This window comes from Nuphar pumila, chromosome 6 (genome assembly GCF_984573655.1).
Source record: "Nuphar pumila chromosome 6, dmNupPumi1.hap1.1, whole genome shotgun sequence".
NCBI lineage: Eukaryota > Viridiplantae > Streptophyta > Magnoliopsida > Nymphaeales > Nymphaeaceae > Nuphar > Nuphar pumila.
In genome coordinates, this window is record NC_143254.1 from 88,589,705 (window position 1) to 88,608,771 (window position 19,067).

The 19,067-nt window shown below is 36.9% G+C and overlaps 1 protein-coding gene across 1 annotated transcript; it reads left to right on the top strand.

The window, feature by feature from the left end:
* Positions 1 to 10,856: 10,856 nt before the first annotated feature.
* Positions 10,857 to 17,428, top strand: LARP6C (RNA-binding protein). The gene is made up of 10 exons (XM_090009517.1): positions 10,857 to 11,171; positions 13,462 to 13,543; positions 15,097 to 15,191; positions 15,311 to 15,382; positions 15,471 to 15,550; positions 15,632 to 15,728; positions 16,077 to 16,124; positions 16,211 to 16,276; positions 16,369 to 16,503; positions 17,210 to 17,428. The coding sequence occupies exons 1-10, from the start codon at positions 10,857 to 10,859 to the stop codon at positions 17,426 to 17,428; spliced, it is 1,209 nt and encodes a 402-aa protein (XP_089865643.1).
* The last annotated feature ends 1,639 nt before the right edge of the window (positions 17,429 to 19,067 follow it).

A 19,067-nucleotide genomic window follows, 5' to 3' on the forward strand; every position in this document is an offset into this window, starting at 1 on the left:
GAGAAAAGAGACTCGCATTAGGGATTTATGGGAAATTTAGCGACGGATTTGCGATGGTAAAATTTTGTCGCAAATGTGTGACAGAGTAGCGACAAAATTTTTTTGCTGCTGAGCCGTCGCAAAGTTGTGACAGAGTTTGAGACGAAATTGTTTAGTCGCGAATCCATCGTTAATTCGTGAAAGATTTCCGACAAAATTTTTTTTTCATCACTAATTTCATAAATAATTTGAATGTTAGCGACAGATAGTTTTCTCTAGCTAATCCGTCACAAATTTGCGATGAAAAAAATCTGTCACAAATTTATGTCACTAATTAGAGTTTTTCTTATATATATATATATATATATATATATATATATATATATATATATATATATATATATAGAGAGAGAGAGAGAGAGAGAGAGAGAGAATAAAAAGGTATACTGCATGAATTCTATTTTTTGGTAAAATCCTATTTTTTAAGTACTCTAAAAAAAACCTCCTATCATATACCTTACATTGGCTGACCTCTAATTGGTAAAACTTATGAGGTTCTTCAACGATCCTACCTATCTAAGAGTACACCTAAGCTTCTACCTTGCAGCAAGGGATGCCACCCATGGGTTTTGAACTTGTGTCATCTCAGTCAACTTGGGGACAATCACAAGTCCCTTTACCACATGAATGGAGCCTTTGTAGGCAAATGCATAAATATTTTTCATATAGCGCAATTATTATAAGTTTGACGTCAAATTATCTTTTCCATAGAATTGTTGTTTATTTGATTCTTTTGTAAATTTTGTACTGGCACTCATTGTACTTTTCGGGAGATTTTAAAACTTTGCTATATGTTGATTTATGGATTGATTTCCTTTACTACTAAATATTGCTTTATACAATAAGTATACAATTAGCATCTATTACTATATTTTTCTTGAGAGTTACCAGGATAAACAAATTGGATTAGTAATGAGAAAACATGTGAGCATAATGTTTGAAGGTTGAAATTGAATTTTGTAGATATAAAAGAATGTACATTATTATATTAGCAATAAGTCAATCACCCTCATTGCATAGTGACAAATATCATGAGATTTATAAAAAAACTTGCGATAATATCATGAGAAATTACTTGAACATTTTAAACTGTAATTTCTCGTGATATATTCAAAATATCATGTTTTTTCGTTAAAACATAAGTATTGTAATATTTATATTTTAACGGCTATTTATCATGAAAAACCATGTGGTTGTTATTTTTAAATATTTTTATTTATATTTTTTTATAAAACTTATTTTTTATATTATTTATTTATTTTTTATTGTCAAGATTTTGCTGAAAACACGAGATTTTAAAAAAAAAATCAAATTCTCAAGAGTTTTTGACTGCCGATATTTTGGCATTTTTAACTTTTGTCGCTATGCCTCATTGATGTCATGGTCACTAACTCATAACAATAAGCTGCCATATTTCCAAAGCAATGTGATAACATGGTATTTTGGTATATAACCAAAGCATCAACAAAATTGTTATACATTCAACGTTATGAACGTTTTAAAAATCTTGTGATAATATCACGAGAAATTACATGAACATATTCAAAATTTTGTGTTATTTCGTTAAAACATAAGTATTGTAATATTTACATTTTAACGACTATCTATCATGAAAAAAACATGTTATTTTTAAATATTTTTATTTATATATTTCTTATAAAACTTATTTTTTATTGTCAAGATTTTTCCGAAAACACAAGATTTTAAAAACAAATCAAATTCTCATGAGTTTTTGCCTGCCTATATTTTGGCATTTTTTGTCACTATGCCTCATTGATGTCATGGCCATTAACTGATAACAATAAGCTGCCATATTTAATGTGGTATTTTGGTATATAACCCAAGCATCAACATGATTGTGATACATTCAACGTCATGAACGAGTCCAAATAATTCAAATCATTGCAATACATTTCTATACATTCAAATAATTCAAATCATTCACATCAAGTATTGCAATAATACATTCAAAACATTCAAATCATTCACATCAAGTATTGCAATAATACATTCAAAATATTCAAATCATTGCAATACATTCCTATACATTCAAATCATTCAAATCATTCACATCAAGTATTACAATAATACATTCAAATCATTCACATCAAGTATTGCAATAATACATTCAATTGCAATGCATTTCTATACATTCAAATCATTCACATCAAGTATTGCAATAATACATTCAAAACATTCAAATCATTCACATCAAGTATTGCAATAATATATTCAAAACATTCAAATCATTCACATCAAGTATTGCAATAATATATTTAAATAATTGCAATACATTTCTATACATTCAAATCATTCACATCAAGTATTGCAATACATTAAAAACATTGTAATACATTCAAATAGAGGTTCATATTACAAGATTTTGCTCACTAGCTCAAGAATTCTTCCTCATCACTTGTTTGACTTTCATATTCTTCTTCTTCTTCTTCATCATCATCTTCTTCTTCTTCATCTTCTTCTTCATTGTTTGCCCATCCACTTGATATATCATTTGGATCACATTCTTCTATAAATGCTTCATCGACCAATGGTGATGTGACATGCATATTATGTGCAACATCGTGACCACAAGAGAATTCATAGATATCATCTGATTGATAGTAATCACTCTCTTAAGTTAACTTATCTTTTTGTAACTGGTCATATTCAGGGTATAGTTTGGACTTCACATTGCAAACTGTCCACCATTCATTTCTATCTAACTTTTTTGTACTCGGATATGAAGTATAATAAACTTGTTGAGCTTGCGAGGCTAATATGAATGATTCATATGTTTCAAGCCTTGATTTATGATTCACTTCCACAATGCCTGAGGCTTTGTTGACTCTTGTTGCAGTTGGATCAAACCAATGACACTTGAATAAAGTTACCTTATTATTTATGCCTAAGTAAGTCAACTCCATTATTTCCTCTATAACACCGTAGTAATCATGTTCATTTTCACCGTAGTTGCTACCCTTGACACGCACGCCACTATTCATCGTTGATTTGTTTATACCATATTCTTTTGTATGGAATCGATAACCAATTACGATGTACCCGTTGTAACATTGCACAATTTTGGTTGGACCATTTTGTAAATCATATATTTCTTGATCATTAACATCACCATGGCGGACCTACACACAAACATAAACAATGATTGTGATCACGACCAATTAAGTAACTTAGTGTTGTTTACAAGTACATAATTTATGTGAGCATCCTTACCAACTCTTTCAACCACTCCACAAACTTAGTTTCACGTTCTTTTTGTACTTCTGCATCAGTGAGATGTAAAACTTCTCTTCGCAACTCCATATCAAATCGTTTGCAAACCACAAATACGTATATTACCGAACCATGTATGCAAGTATAACACATAAAAGGATTTAGAATTGTGTTGCAGCTACATATACGTACTCGATGTATGGGTCGATCACTGAGCAATTAAAAAGAATATAGATGTGTGATGCGTTTTGCTCTTGATCTGCCAAGAGTCTTGATCGACAACTACCAAATGCATGCCAAAGTGATTGAAATATCGACAATTTGTCAGCTACAATTAATTGTTCTCCATCATCGTTACGAGGTGGGCATGTGTAACGTGTTAGAATTTGAGGTTTAAAGTACGTAGATGAGAAATTTGAAATCTCTTTTAAAGTGTATGCCTCACAAATAGAGCTTTCTACTCTTGCTTTATTACGAACCTTTTTTTTTTGAGGTCAAACATGCATCTGTCAAAAATATACATTTCAAATTTGAAATATCTGTCATTGAAGAAACAAATATAAGAAAACATATACCTTTCAAATGAGTACATCCACCGATATTGTACAGGACCACCAACCCTTAGTTCATATGGAAAATGTATGATCAAATGTTTCATAACATCGAAAAATGCTGGAGAAAAAAATCTTTTTTAGCAGACAAACAGTAGTGATGACAGAGTCCTCGAGATTCTTTACATTAGATACTAAGACTTCGGATGCGCACAATGTTCTAAAAAATCCACTCAACTCAGACAATACCCCCCATATAGATTTGTCTAACATATCATGGAATGCTAGGGATATCAATCGTTGCATAAAGATATGACAATCATGGCTCTTCAACCCATATAATTGTCCATCGTCAATCTTCACAACCCGAGCAATGTTAGAGACATATCTATCTGAAAATCTCAACTGCCTCAACCATTGACATACCTGCTTTATTTGATCAGATCCAAGCACGTACCTTGCCTTTGGTTTCAGTACTTTGCCATTATACTCTTTGAGTTCCAATTCTGGTCTTTTACATATTACTTTTAAATCCATACGGGCCTTCGGATTATCCTTTGTTTTTCCTTTAACATTCATTACTGTATTGAACACATTATCAAATACATTTTTCTTCACATACAGCATATCCAAATTATGTCGTATCAATAGGGTCGACCAATATGATAGTTCCCAAAAAATAGATTTCTTTGTCCAATTGTGATCCTTCTCAAATCCAAGGAAGGATGTCAGACTATGCGCATCTGTTAATACATCTAGAAAGTATCACAATCTTCTTAAAATGTCTATGCCAGACAATCTTGTGAGTGAACCTTCCATTTCAGTTGTGCCTGCTCGAAATGCATTCCTTTGTCGTCGTAATGGATGGTCGTTAGGTAGAAATCGATGATGACACTTAAACCAGCAAGGCTTCCTTCCATGTGTCAATCTAAAAGTTTTTGTATCCTCCATGTAGTACGGACATGCCAACCTCTCATGTGTGCTCCAACAAGATAACATACTATATGCAGGAAAGTCACTGGTTGTCCATAGAACAACGACCTTCATATTGGAATTTTGTTTTTTGTTGGCATCATACGTGGTAACACCGTCATCCCACAATACTTTTAGTTCATCAATCAATGACCTTAAATATACATTAAGATTTTGGCCAGGTGAGGTCGGACCAGGGATCAATAGAGACTAGAAAAGATTTGAACGTTTCATACACAAGCTTGGTGGAAGGTTGTATGAAGTTACAAATACTGGCCAACATGATTATGGAGTTGATCTACCCCCAAATGAATTAAATTTATCTGTACATAGACTGAGTCTAACATTTCTCACTTCCATTGCGAAGTTCTAATGAGTACGATCAAAGTGCTTCCAAGCTTCCGCGTCAACAGAATGCGTGATCTTGTCTTCATCATGTCAAACTTTATTTGCATGTCATCTTATGTGTTTAGCTGTCCTTGAAGACATATACAATCGTTGCAATCTAGGAGTGATAGAAAAGTAGCAGAGCGACTTGTATGCAACTTATTTTTATCTCGTGCTACCATTGCCTCTTGTCTTTGGCTTGAACCGAGGATGCCCACATGACGAACACAATATATTGTTTTCCTTATCCTTGAAATACAATATACAATGATTTGGACAAGCATCAATCTTTTTATATCTCATACCTATAGTGTTGACCATAACCTTCGCACGATAGAAATTTTGTGGCAATTTCTCATCTTTGGGCAACATACTCTTCACAATCATGCACAAACGGTCAAAACATGATTGACTCAAAGTATACTCGAACTTTAAATTCATTAATTGAAGAACTGCAGACAAGATAGTGTGACTCTCGCAACCGTTCCAAAGTGGCTCATCAGCATCTCTAAGTAAATCATAAAATCTACTATCTGCATCGTTTGGTGATTCTTCATCTACTGCAGTTCTTACATTACTAGGACCCATAGCAGAACCGAGTTATGTTCCTGCAGCATCAAATATCAAATCCATATATGGATTATCATGCACCACATTCACCCCTGCATCAAAATTATTTCTAAATTCTTTTCCATGAAACGTCCAATTCTGATAATCACTCACAAAACCCTTCTTATATAGGTGATGTCTAACGCCATGAGGTTCTACAAATCGATTATTCTTATAAATCTTGCAGGGACACCTAATCCGACATGTGGGATCCACTATACTGACACTTGCCGTTGTAAATTCAATAAAACTTTAACACCATCCATATATTCATGCGATAACTCATTGTCAACTATCCTACGATAGATCCATTCACGGTTTGCAGTCATTTTGTCATATGATGTTACGAAATGTATCCTAACCAGTTAAAAGAGAACCATCAGAATGCTATGATTATCAAATTTATCATGCAATATATGATGTCATACAATCACAAGAATTATGATGCATGCATTGATAACTTAATATTTTTATATGCAAACAATTCATAACACGATACATTAATTTGAAGCATACTTTCATTATACAATTTCACATGGAAGTCATAATTAAATTGAAAGTAACTACATGCAAGCATGAATACAATCACATCAAACATTGTAATACATGGAAATCATTCATATCAAAAAAATGTCAAACATGTACCTGCAACAAACATACTTCAATATCTCGCTAACTACTACCATGCCTAGCATGGAATCCGTACTCTAAAAATAAGAACACTTCTATTCTATACTCAGCATGATTTTCAAACTCTAACAAAGCAGTCCTATATATCAACAACTAAGTGAGTGTGTGAATAGTAAAGTGTTGCATCTAATAAATTAAATAACATGTGATGCGCTTGCATCACTTACTCACCACGGGTATTTACCCGATTTGCATTATTTTTGTCACTTACTTAATACGGGTGGCGGGGCACAAACGGGTTCCATTGAGAATTCTGCAAGAGACACTGTGTTAAAATGAAGTCACTCCCAGCAAAAAAAAAACTGAGGCAAGGTCGCCCCCTTGCCAGAAAAGCAGGGGGTGACCCTCTGCCCGAATAAAAAAATGACAGGAGGGCAACCCTCTTCCCGAATAAAAAAATGATAGGGAGGCGACCCCCTGTCCGAATAAAAAAATGAGGCATGGGGGCAACCCCTGTCGGAAAAAACAAACGAGGCAGGAGTCACCCCCTGTCGAAAAAAAAGAGGCAGGGGGCGACTCCCTGCCCAAATAAAAAATGAGGCACGGGGGCGACTCCCTGCCAAAAAAAAAAACCATGCAGGGGTCGCCCCTCCTACCGGAAAAAAAGTGGCAACGAGGCAGGGGGGTCGACCCCCTACCGAAAAAAAAATGAGTGGTAGGAGGGCGACCCCCTGCCAGAAAAGCAGGGAGGCGACCCCCTGCCCGAATAAAACAACGAAGCAGGGGGGTCAACCCCCTGCCTGAATAATTAAACAACGAGGCAGGGGGGTCGCCCCCCCTGCCGGAAAAAACAAACGAGGCAGGGGGTCGACCCCCTGTCGGAAAAAACAAAACGCAGCAAGGGGTCGACCCCCCCTGCCGAAAAAAACAAACTAGGCAGGGGGGTCGACCCCCTGCCAGAAAAAACAAACTAGACAAGGGGTCGACCCCCTGTCGGAAAAAACAAAACGCAGGGCAGACGACCCCCTGCCACAGGTAAAAAAAACTGGGATTTACCTGCGGTGGGCGGGGGGCGACGACCCGGGCAGCGGAACGGGAGAAGACGGGCTGAGCGGAATGGGGGGCAACGGGTGACGGACCGGGGAGCGACGATCGGCGTCGGGCAGGCCGATGAGTGCGCCAGGCGGTGGAGGGTTGCGTCGGTCGGGAGAGACGAAACAGGAAAGTGGAAAAGGGGCTCTGATTAGGGATTTACGCGAAAATTAGCGACGGATTTGACGACGGCTTAATTCTGTCGCAACTCCATCGTAAATTTATATGACCCCTTAGCGACGAAATATTTCCGTCGCTAACGTCGTCGCTAAGTAGCGACGAAAAACCATTCGTCGCCCAATCCGTCGCTAATCGTCGCGTGTTACGACAAAAATGGGCCGTCGCTAAGCCGCCGCTACGTAGCGACAGATGTAGCGATGAAAGGTTTTCCGTCCCTACATCCGTCAATATTACAAATCTTAGCGACGAATAAGTTTCTGTCGCTACATCCATTGCAAAGTTGCGACAGAAAAAATCCGTCACGAATATCTGTCGCTAATTGGCATTTTTCTTGTAGTGTAAATTTTGTGTTTATCAACCTTTTTTTTTTGAATCACCCACACAAGTCAGATTTCAGTGATTTAGATGCTGATTTGTGGGGATGAGCAGAACCAATTTTCAAATTGAATGCCTTAGGTCGACCCACACAACCAAATGTGGGGAGCCCGTGTGACCACATATTAAATTCTTTAAATAAAAATATGCAAAAAAAATCAAAATATCTATAGTATACTTTTTTGGGGACAATTCAATGAAAAAATCTCTCATTACCAACTACAAATTGATTAGCCTTTGCCTGGTAAAACCCTTGAGGTCTCTTCTCTCAAAAGGGAAGTATACCTAGCTTCAATCTTGCAATGGACGCCACCTGTGGGTTTTGAACTTGTGACATCTTGCCAACTTAATGACATTAGCAAGTAGACCCTATCAGATGAGCGAAACCCTTGTGAGCATCCACAATATGTTTTTTTGACAAGAAACCCTCACACAATTTTCGTGCATTAAGCACTTGATTGTCCTCCATTAGGTCGTAAGCCCCACACGGCCCCGTGCCAACAAGAGGTGCTTAATGTACACATTTTTGTGCTCACTCCCACAAGGGCCATGATCACCTTGCCTTGCGTGATACAGTATGTTCTCAAAGCAGGTTATATGTTTCCTCTAAAAAATGCATTGTAGCAAACTTTTCGTGTTTGGGGGTATGAATGAGTGTCACGTATAAAAGCACGTGGGGCTTGTATCCCCGTGTGTGTCGGCATCAGTTAGCATCAAAATTCGGTGCAGTTGCAAAGACTTAAGTACCCATCCTCGCCATTCTTGCTATGAATCAATGATTTTAGAAAAAGATAAAAATGTTCATCAAGAAAATGAAGCATGATCTTTAACTCTTTAAAGTCTAAACGTTTTGTTTTCGCCCTAAGCAGTAAACTCTTCTTCCATAACAGGAGCTCCTCACGATATTTCACCATAAATATTCTGGATCACCCTTTGACAATGCACCATCTGCTGTAATATGAGCTTTCTTTGATGACACACATTTTTGCCATCGTCTGTTGTCATCAGAGTACCTTTTGTCGTCATCTGCTATCATCGGAGCACCCTTTATTGTCATCTATTGTCGTCGAAACACTCTTTATCGTCATTTGCTCGTGAGAAGTAGTTGAACTATCAGAGGAATCAACATTATGTCTATTGTTTATCATGATACTAGGGTGCAAGCATCGAACTGAGTAGACAAAGAATATCGATTTACAATAAAGTTAATGGTGGTAACGTCGAACTGAGTAGATAGAGAGCAACGATTTACAATAGAGATCAGATCAGAAAATAACGATTTACAATAAAAATCAGATCGGAGAGTAGCGATTTACAGTAGAAATTAGATCAAAGAGTAGCGATTTACAATAGAAATCAGATCAGAAAGTAACGATTTACAGTATAAATCAGATCAGAGAGTAGCAAATTATAATAGAAATCATATCAGAGAGTAGCGATTTACAACAGATATTAGATCAGAGAATAACGATTTATAGTAGAAATCAAATCAGAGAGTAACAATTTACAGTAGAAATCAAATCTGATCTTTGTTGTAAATCGCTACTCTCTAATCTAATCTCTACTGTAAAACGCTACTCTCTGATCTGATCTCTATTGTAAATCGCTACTCTCTAATCTTATTTTTACTATAAATCGCTACTCTCTGATCTGATTTCTATTGTAAATCGTTACTTTCTGATCTGATTTTTATTATAAATCACTAGTCTTTGATCTGATTTTTACTGTAAATCGCTATTCTCTTATCTGATTTCTATTATAAATCGCTACACTCAGATTTATTTGTTACTATAAATAGTTACTCCTTGATCTGATCTCTATTGTAAATCGCTACTCTCTGTCTACTTAGTTCAATGCTGTCACTATTATTTTTATTGTAAATAACTATTCTCTATCTATTTAGTTCGACACTTGCACCTTAGTATTATGATGAACAATAGACAAAATGTTGATTCTTCTGATAGTTTAACTATTTTTCATGAGTAGACGATGACAAATGGTGCTTCGATGACAATAGACGACGGTAAAGAGTGCTCCGACAATAGTAGATGACGATAAATGATGCTTCGACGATAGCAAATGATGACAAAATATTCATTATCAAAAGAAGCTCCTGTTACATCAAATTGTGCGCTGTAAAAAAGTGATCCGCTGACAGCATAGGACTTTACTACTTAAAAGGCAAAAACAAAATGTTTAAACTTTTTGAAGAGTTAAGATCATCATCTATCTTTTGATTGAAAGACATTTTTATCTTTTTTTATACAGGAGTACTAGTAGGTGGGGCTCATTCGGACCCGAACACGCACTACCTCCCGTATGTACTTATTGTTTAAGATATTACACTTATCATCGAAAAAGAAATATTACTTATAGAATGCCACAGAAAAAAAATTCACTTAGATGAGCGGCAGAGCTCTTGGCATTCTCGTTTCTTTCTCTCACGTCCATGAAAACTACAAACTTAAATCTCTCTCTCTCTCTCTCTCTCATCACCCGAGCGATCAACTGCTGCCAACACAAAGCTGATGTGGTCTCCGGGAGGCAAAATCGGCTATCTATACTCACGCCCCAAACTGACATTTCAAATCTTTACTTTTTCTCCCCCCACATCAAGATTCCTGCAATCCCCCCTCTCAGCTTCATCCATCCGTCCATTCTTCTTTCCAGTACCCACCAAGAGAAACAGAACGTTCTCATCTAGCCCTTTTCTCCATCTCCACCACCACCATCAATCTTCTTGTTTAATCGTCACGTACAATCAGATCTCACAGTCTTTCCTCTAAGAAAATGGCTCAACTTCAGTTGGACCCTTCATTGAAAACAGAAGAACACGCCGAGAAGTCCCTCGAGCGATCCACCACCATGAGCAAACTCAACGCTCAGGCACCGGAATTCGTCCCCAGATCTCAATCCCAGACGTCCGTTCCCGGGTTCGTCTACCCATGTTTTCATATCGTCGGCGGTGATGGCTCGCAGATTTGTTACTTTCCCGAACAAGAGCTGTTGCCCACGCAGAGCTTCTGTTCCAGTTTGACGTTTCTTCCCTCTTCCTCGTCAAAAGATGTTCTCACTGAAGATCTGAGGCAGAAGATTGTCAAACAAGTGATTCTCTCGTCACCATTTTCTTGTTCTTTTCTTTGTTGTGCTCTTGTTTTGTCTATTCATAATTTCAGATCATCGTGTCATGATACGTTGGCACCTGTACGTTTTACGTGTATGTGGAGAGACAGAGATTTGAGTCCTTTTAAGGCGTGTTTGATCGCGCTTCCCTTGCGGCCGCGGCGATCAAACGCCGGACGCGGCGGACTGGATGGGTGAAAACCCAGTTAAGGTACAAAAACCAAGTTTTTGGCATGGATCATGGATGTCAAAAACTTGGTTATGCTTAACCAAAGTTTTAATGATAACCTGGTTAAGTGAACTCCCCCCAGGTTGCAAACCTGGTTTATCGGGGAGGGTCCACCCCAATTGTGTCCACCACCCTCTTCTTCAGCTTCACTTCCGGCCGGCCACCGGCTAGACACTGGCCGGACTGGTACCACCCGGCCACGGCGATACAGTCTGGCTTCTGGCCGGTGGCCAGCCGGAAATGTGTTTTCTTTTGAAAAAAAAAACTTGATCGTCCGGCCATTTCACTGCCACCCATCAGCCGGGAAATCGATAGGATGGCGCCACTCGGTGTGGGCGTCGGGCAATGCCATCCTGGCCTTTTTACCGGCAGGTGGATGGCCATGAAATGGCCAGACATTTTCCTTTTTTTTTCGTTTTTGTTAGAAAATGACTGAACGGCCATTTTTCGTCCAGCAACCAGCTGGGAACTTGCCGGCGAGCCATTTTTTATTTTTATTTTCTAGAAAATGAAGGCTGGCCATTTTCCGGCCAGCCACCGTCTGGCAAATAGCTTGGGCAGTGTCTCCACCGGCAGGGAAATAGCCTTGGGTGGTGTCGCCACCAGCTGGGAAATGGCCTGGCCGCGTTGCCCAGGCTGGGCCCAGCCGGTGGCTGGCCGGAAAATGGCCGTCCCTGTTTTTCGTAAATTTTTTTCGGTTCTCTTCAATTTGGGCGACCAGTTTTTGTTTGTCACACAAACCGCCTTTTAAAGCTGATTTTTGGCAAACTTGGTTAACGTTTTGTAACCAAGAAAAGAACTGTTGTTTTTTTCCTCCATTGGTTTCTCTTGACAAATAATCAGAAAGGACCATCGACTTTTCTTAGTGCATTTATTTTTTCGCTTTTTTTTAATGGTTATGAGTTTATATTGGGTTATCTTGGTATATTAGAATACGATGGGAAAACTAATGCAAGAATAAAATAGTTTGTCTATCTTGGTAGGAGAATCCAGTGCACGTCTCCTTGTGTTGGGACGTTTCAAAATCCCATGATATCTACCAGTCTGCCTAACGACAGCTTGCCTTCCAAAAAAAACAAAAAATGTGACAGACCAATGAGTTCGGTTCCATTCATCCCCATGTTCATAGTTCATACCCTTCTTAAATCTTGTGGCAGGTTTTTGTGATCAAATCTGTCCTTATAAATGGATTCAGTATGGTCTATTTAATAAGTATCGACCATTGGATCATACCAAAAAAAATATATGATTTTTAAATCACAAAATTTCATGTTTTGTCAACCGTTATTTTCGAATCTAATTGCAAAATGATCCTGTATACAAGTAGGATTTCCGTGACTTAAATGTCTATCTTCACTAAATGAATGACGCAGATCACATATTTGTAGTCCGATTTGATCAAAAGTACTCTTATCAATGAAATCCCATAGGGGGGGGGGGGTATGAAGATAGGGATGACATAGGGCATGAATGGAACCCAACTCCAGGCCAATCACACGAGTCCGCATTCTGAGTGGGCCCTGCATTCTGTTGCTGTGGGGCCCATGAAATTGTCATGGGCTTTTCCTCACATAGGAAGGCACTTGAGCGATCCATGGATCTCGCTCATTTGCATGTTCATGTAATTTAAATGGGCTTCATGCAACATATCCTGATGTAAAAAGAAAAGAATAGTTTCTTATATGTTATATGTTACGATAAAAAGAGAAAAAAGAAAATCATTGGTGTTCTTTGAGGACTGGTGACCGACTTTCTAACAATTGTTATTGTTATGAAGTTCAGCGGATGATCTGCTGTTAGGTTGCTGTTGCTTTTTTCATTCCCTGCTGTTTTTCTTAAGACCAGCATATTCATGTCATCTTCCTTTTTTATAAATTTGGACTTCGTCATGACAATCATTATAAATTTGGAGCATCAGGTGCTTCAAGGGCCATATATTTGACATCTGTGTGTACTTGTCACTACCACATAAGTATTTCTTTTTCTTTTTTATTGTAAACTGATACATCAAGTGTTTTCTTCATTTCATGGTGTTGTTGGCAGGTTGAATACCAATTCAGCACTGCAAACTTAGCTTGCACTGACTACTTAATGAAGTTTATAAATAAAGATCTTGAAGGATATGGTAAGAAAAACCTAGATTTACCTCAATTCAAATTGTCTTCTTTCTGTATGTCAAAGGGAAACCCCGCTTGGCAAGTCTAATTCATGTTGATGACTATTTGATATCCACAACTGGGATGCGTTTCCAATTTTTTAAGATCAAATGCATCCTTTACTGCATTTGAGATATTGGGCCGAGCAAGAAGTGGCACAGTCCAGGAGACAAGCCAACTGCTGACTACAATATAATCATGGCTTTCTCTCTGACTAAAGTTTTGGCCGAAACAGAGCACAGGTTGGTACAGATTATTTTGTTCCAACTCATGGAAGTTTGAACCAAATAAAATTCATGTGGAACCTAATTTCTGACAGAAAATAAATCTGTATAGATATCTGTATCTCTGATGACATATATCAATACACGTTTGGTGCAAATTTTATCTACGGTTCTTCAAATTTGTCCATTAAAAATCTTACTGGTCATATTCATAGCAAGGTAGTTGGTTCTAATGGTAAGGTTGTCAATTGACTTAGTACTCACTTTGCTTTGCATTTGTTTGTTTCAAACTGGTACCTAAACTTAAGTCTATAACAGCATTTTGTATCCAATATATCTTTTGCTAAATAAATTAAAGAACTAAATTGGCAGATACATGAACACTGTTTTATAACATGAAATTCTAAATAGATGTCCCTGTAAGCATTTATTTTTCGCATGAACAGAGCAATGATATCAAGATAACAATGATGGAACGTCATCTTAATCTTATGGCTAGGACATTGCTTTTACTATTGTGCTGCTTTATTTCTATTAGCCTTAAAATCCTTCAATGGAAGAAACTTCTTTATTATCTTCAATCCATTGATGCACTTAATTCTTCATTTCCAATTCTGCTGAATATAAGTGCATTTCATTACTAAAGGGAGAGTATCCCTACATAGAAGATAGAAAGAGAAAGGGAGGGCAGCAAATTTCAGTACTTGGAGACAATCTGATATACTGTTTCTGGCCATGGTTGTAAATAATCTGTAAATTTCCTAATAAAAAACTGAAAACACTGGATCAGTTCCTTAAGCGCCCCATCCTGCTCTCTTCATTCAAATGAAAAATTTTGTAGTTTCATGTTTTTATAAACAACCCTGAATTATAATATGAATATGGTGATGAAGTAATTGGATTTCTGAGATAGGAATACACAAGCTTGGGATCTATTAGCTGCTTTGAACAGATCTTGGAAGAAGTATCGTAGTGAACAGGGATTGTGCAACTGATAATTAAAACTTGCTTAAGGAAACTTCAATTCAAAATTAACATCTGGAGTTTGAGTAAGCAAGTAACTCTTTGACCACTATTGTTGTTCGCATTTTGAACATAAGAAGATCAACTCCAATCAGTTTATAGCATCAAAGACAACAATATAAGCATATTTGTGTAAACTATGGTATGTTTGCTTCTTATTCCTAGTGTTTTTTACATTAAAATGTTTTTTTATTGTTCTGTTGAAGTCTTCATGTGACCTTTAGCTAATCGTTAAAGACAGAACTGAGATGAATCTCCTTTACTTTTCTGTACAGTTCCAATATCAGTTATTTCTTCTTTTAAGAAGATAAAACCCCTTGTTAATAACAATGATATGCTAGCTGCTGCACTTCGGACCTCTGCAAAGCTTGTAAGCTGTTCTGTTGCTTTGGCTGCTTATTTTATATTCTGTTTCTGCTATGATATGACATCAACCTCTTTACATTTTATTTATTTTCTTTTATTTTCTAAAATTTCCCCCCCTCTAAGGTTGTAAGCGCAGATGGGAAGAAAGTCAAACGCAAACATCCACTTACCGATGCAGATGTAGAAGATTTCCAGGTACAGTCAACATATGCACACTTGCACATGGATAATTTGATATGCATTCAATAGATAAAGATTGATATTTTTCTTTTGTGACATGCAGTCACGTACAGTCGTGGTAGAAAACTTACCTGAGAATTATTCTCATCAAAACCTTGAGAAAATATTCAGCGTGGTTGGAAGGTGAAATTCCTCTGTTTCTTGTTCTCTCTTTATGAGGTTCATCACTGGGTTCATGCATTTGGTCATTATTTTTACTGGCAGTGTGAAGAACGTTCGAATATGTCATCCGCCAGAGTCTAATGTTGCCACTTCTGTTGTATCTAGATCTGTTAAAGCTGATGTGCTGGTTAGTAACAAGGTATTGGTTTCTTGATTCTTAGCTCTTTTTTCTTATGTTGACTCATTACCGTAAATTCGAGATGCTACCCTGGTCTGGCAGTAGTTTGATGAAATTACAACTTTGTTGTAACCAAAATATCTGAAAACTGATGGAAATTTGCCTTCATGCGCTACGAGTTAGTCTATCCTGCCTTTATGTTTTGATTTTTCCATTTTTTGGAGGAATAGTGGTTTTTGATATATGTAGTAGGTGTTAATTTCTTGTGTGGAGGAATAGTGGCCTTTCTGTTCAGATTCATATTATCAAGTCGTGTATGTATTATATACTCCTAGTTATATGTCTAAAACTGGCCATTTTCTTGTGAAGTTGCATGCACTTGTGGAGTACGAGACAGTAGCACAGGCCGAAAAAGCAGTGAGTTTTCTTTTGTTCAAAGTTACAAAAGATTCATGCTTTGTCCTATCATGAAAAGAGTACTTAAGATTTTAGTTACATTTTAGATTGCAGAGCTAAATGATGAGAACTGGAGGAAGGGCCTAAGAGTGCGATTGCTTCTCAGACGTTCGGTATTTCGACTGGAAACAGAAGTCATAGAATCTGTGTTTTTTGCATAACAGCATAACTTTGGTATCTCTAATCTGATATTTCTTGTGTCCAGCCAAAATCTGCCAGAAGTAAAAAACAGGAGTTCGACAATGCAGATGCCAACCATGAAGATGAGAGCGTGCATCATACAACATGTGAATTGCTGGAAGGATGTTGCCCACATTCAGAACATGCAACTGAAAACACTGTATATTGATCATCTTGGTTTCTCAGTTGATGCTCTCCATATTATAGTTGAATGTTTTTCTTGATTTTATGATCATTAGGTTAAGTGCTATCTTTGGTCCAATCCCATTTTTCAAACCGTCCCTTCATTGAGTTCCTTCATTTCATCTAAAATGCAGATGGGATGTCACCAATAAATGCCCATTAGTTAATGGAAACATAGCCATGAATCTCATTCATGGCAAGTTTTTTCTGGGGAACTTTTTTTCAGAATGTTGTTTTTCTCAAGAAACTTTTGAAATAAAGAAAAATTAAAAAGAACAAGGCATAATAGGTTTTGTCAGGATTTTTTTATGCACACTAAGAAAAACTTTTAAAAATAAAACACAATTTACAGAAGAATATACATAAAATATATAGAGTAAGATTTTTTTTTTAAACCATCATGATATTATCGCGCGGTAATATTGTTATACTTGTGTCATAACCGTTATTTTGATAATATAGGTGAAATTTGTGGCTATGCTTTGAAACTAATTAAACCCGAACATTGTTACATCTTTAGTTGGTCTCTAAATTTCTTTATTTTGTACACATGGCATCATGACAATGCTTGGTTGATCTTCAGATTTATCAGCATCACCTGCTTAAACTTTGATGTGATTAGCTATTGTAATTAGCATGATAAACATTGACATGTATGTTTAATTTTTCTCGCTTTTTTGCAGGGTGATGACAGTGCTAAGAAAGGACGTGGACGGGGTTGGGTCAAATGTCTCGGGCATGGACAGTGTCAGAAGCTCACCGGGTCCATGTTGGTGCAACCAAGCAGTACAAACCATACCAACCAAGTGAACAAGCCTTCACCTCCAGGGCCAAGAACGCCAGACGGCACACGGGGATTTACCATGGGCAGAGGCAAACCAGTTGCTTCACCAAATTCTTAGGCTGGTCATTTGTAGATTAAATATCATGTTGAGTGGGATTAAACTATCACTTCATTACAGATAGGAAGCCTCTTTTTTTTCTTTTTGGTGCAACATTTTTTTTACATTATTTGTGTATTGTGTACGAGAGAGGCAGTAATAAAACATTCATAGGAATTATTATATAAATAATGAGATGATAAAGGCCTCTAATTTTTCTCTTCCGACCCACAGCCCACTCCTAACTCCTTCACCAAGGGCACCAAATAAATGCAGGTATAGTAAAAATTCAGTAGATGAGATTTATTTTCTTGTATAAAAAAAGGAAGAAGTTATGATTCTTAGTTATTGTTTAGCATCTGTTTCTTAATTAGGAAGAAGAGCTTGCCTCTTAGTTGGGGTTCAGATTTGCTCTTAGTTGCGGTTTAATTATTTCCAAGGGGTTTATTTGATGTAAATAATTCTTTTTCTAAAGAAAAATTCGGTTTAGTTGGCAATCATAGATGCTGGGTTTTCACTCTTCATCATGCTTGTGGGTGGTCCGCATCTACAATTATTCATTTAAACAATGGAGACAAGTGTCGAAGCACACCTGGGCGACCCATATCCAACTCCATATATATGAGGTTGATATGCATTATTTATTTCAGGACTTTGTTTGGGAGATGAGTATCAGTGTGTGTTTATGGATTTGGATAGTGAAATCAAGCTCCGATTTCCTGGGATTGGCAGTCACCAGCACCACTAAGCCTCTGTTTGGGATCTTTGAATTGGAGGTGCATTGCAATACCCTTTGCCATTTGGGAGCAGTTCATTATGATTTCCCCAACACCCTCAGTTGTTTGAAAGTGACCTTGTAACAGAGTCAGTGTTAGCAACTCTATGATCAGTCCCTTCTATTTGACTTGAGCCTTGAGAAAAAAAGGGTGCCCTCCCTGGATATCAAACTCTCGACCTCCTCCAACTTGAAAGTCTTAAACCGGCCCCACTTTAACTGAGATAAATGCTTGAATCGATATATGTGGTTCGGTTCTTTAAAGAATCTACGTCCAGGGGAAGTGTCCCAACTCTCTCTTGTTCATTACAGAAAGGAGAGGAGACCATAGTGACAAACGTTAAAAATGGAAAATTCTAGTTTTTCAAAAAACTCGCAAGAATTTGAAAATTTTTCATAAATCTTGCATTTTTTAATGGCAAAATCTCAGTAATAAAAAAATAAATTAAAAAAATAAAAATTATTTTTATAAGAAAATATTAATAAAATTTATTTAAAAATAAAAATACACAGTTTTTTTCATGATAAATAGCCATTTCAAATGTAAATATCACATTTAAATTGCGGTATTTATGTTTTTTTCATAAATCTCGCGATATTTTGAAAATCTTGCGAGAAATTACCGTTTTAAACATTTAGGCAATTTTTTGGGATATTATCACCAGATTTTTCATAAATCTTACGATATTTGCCACTATGGAGGAGACAGTATATATATTCATTTAAGTTATACCCCCACAACGTTTTTTGGGTTGCTATAGACAATTACGTTAAGTTCATCAAGTCTTTCATCGTGCAACGATTTGCCTTTCCTTCCCAATGAAAGCTAGGCTATTTTATTGGCTTAAACCAAGATAAGTTTGCACGCTTTCCTCCTTCATATTA

Excerpts from the sequence above, each read along its gene's own strand:
- LARP6C (XM_090009517.1), top strand. The coding sequence starts at position 10,857 with ATGGCTCAACTTCAGTTGGACCCTTCATTGAAAACAGAAGAACACGCC. Across the intron at positions 15,383-15,470 it reads CAGATGTAGAAGATTTCCAG|TCACGTACAGTCGTGGTAGA; the intron begins GTACAGTCAACA and ends TGTGACATGCAG. Across the intron at positions 16,504-17,209 it reads AACATGCAACTGAAAACACT|GGTGATGACAGTGCTAAGAA; the intron begins GTATATTGATCA and ends GCTTTTTTGCAG.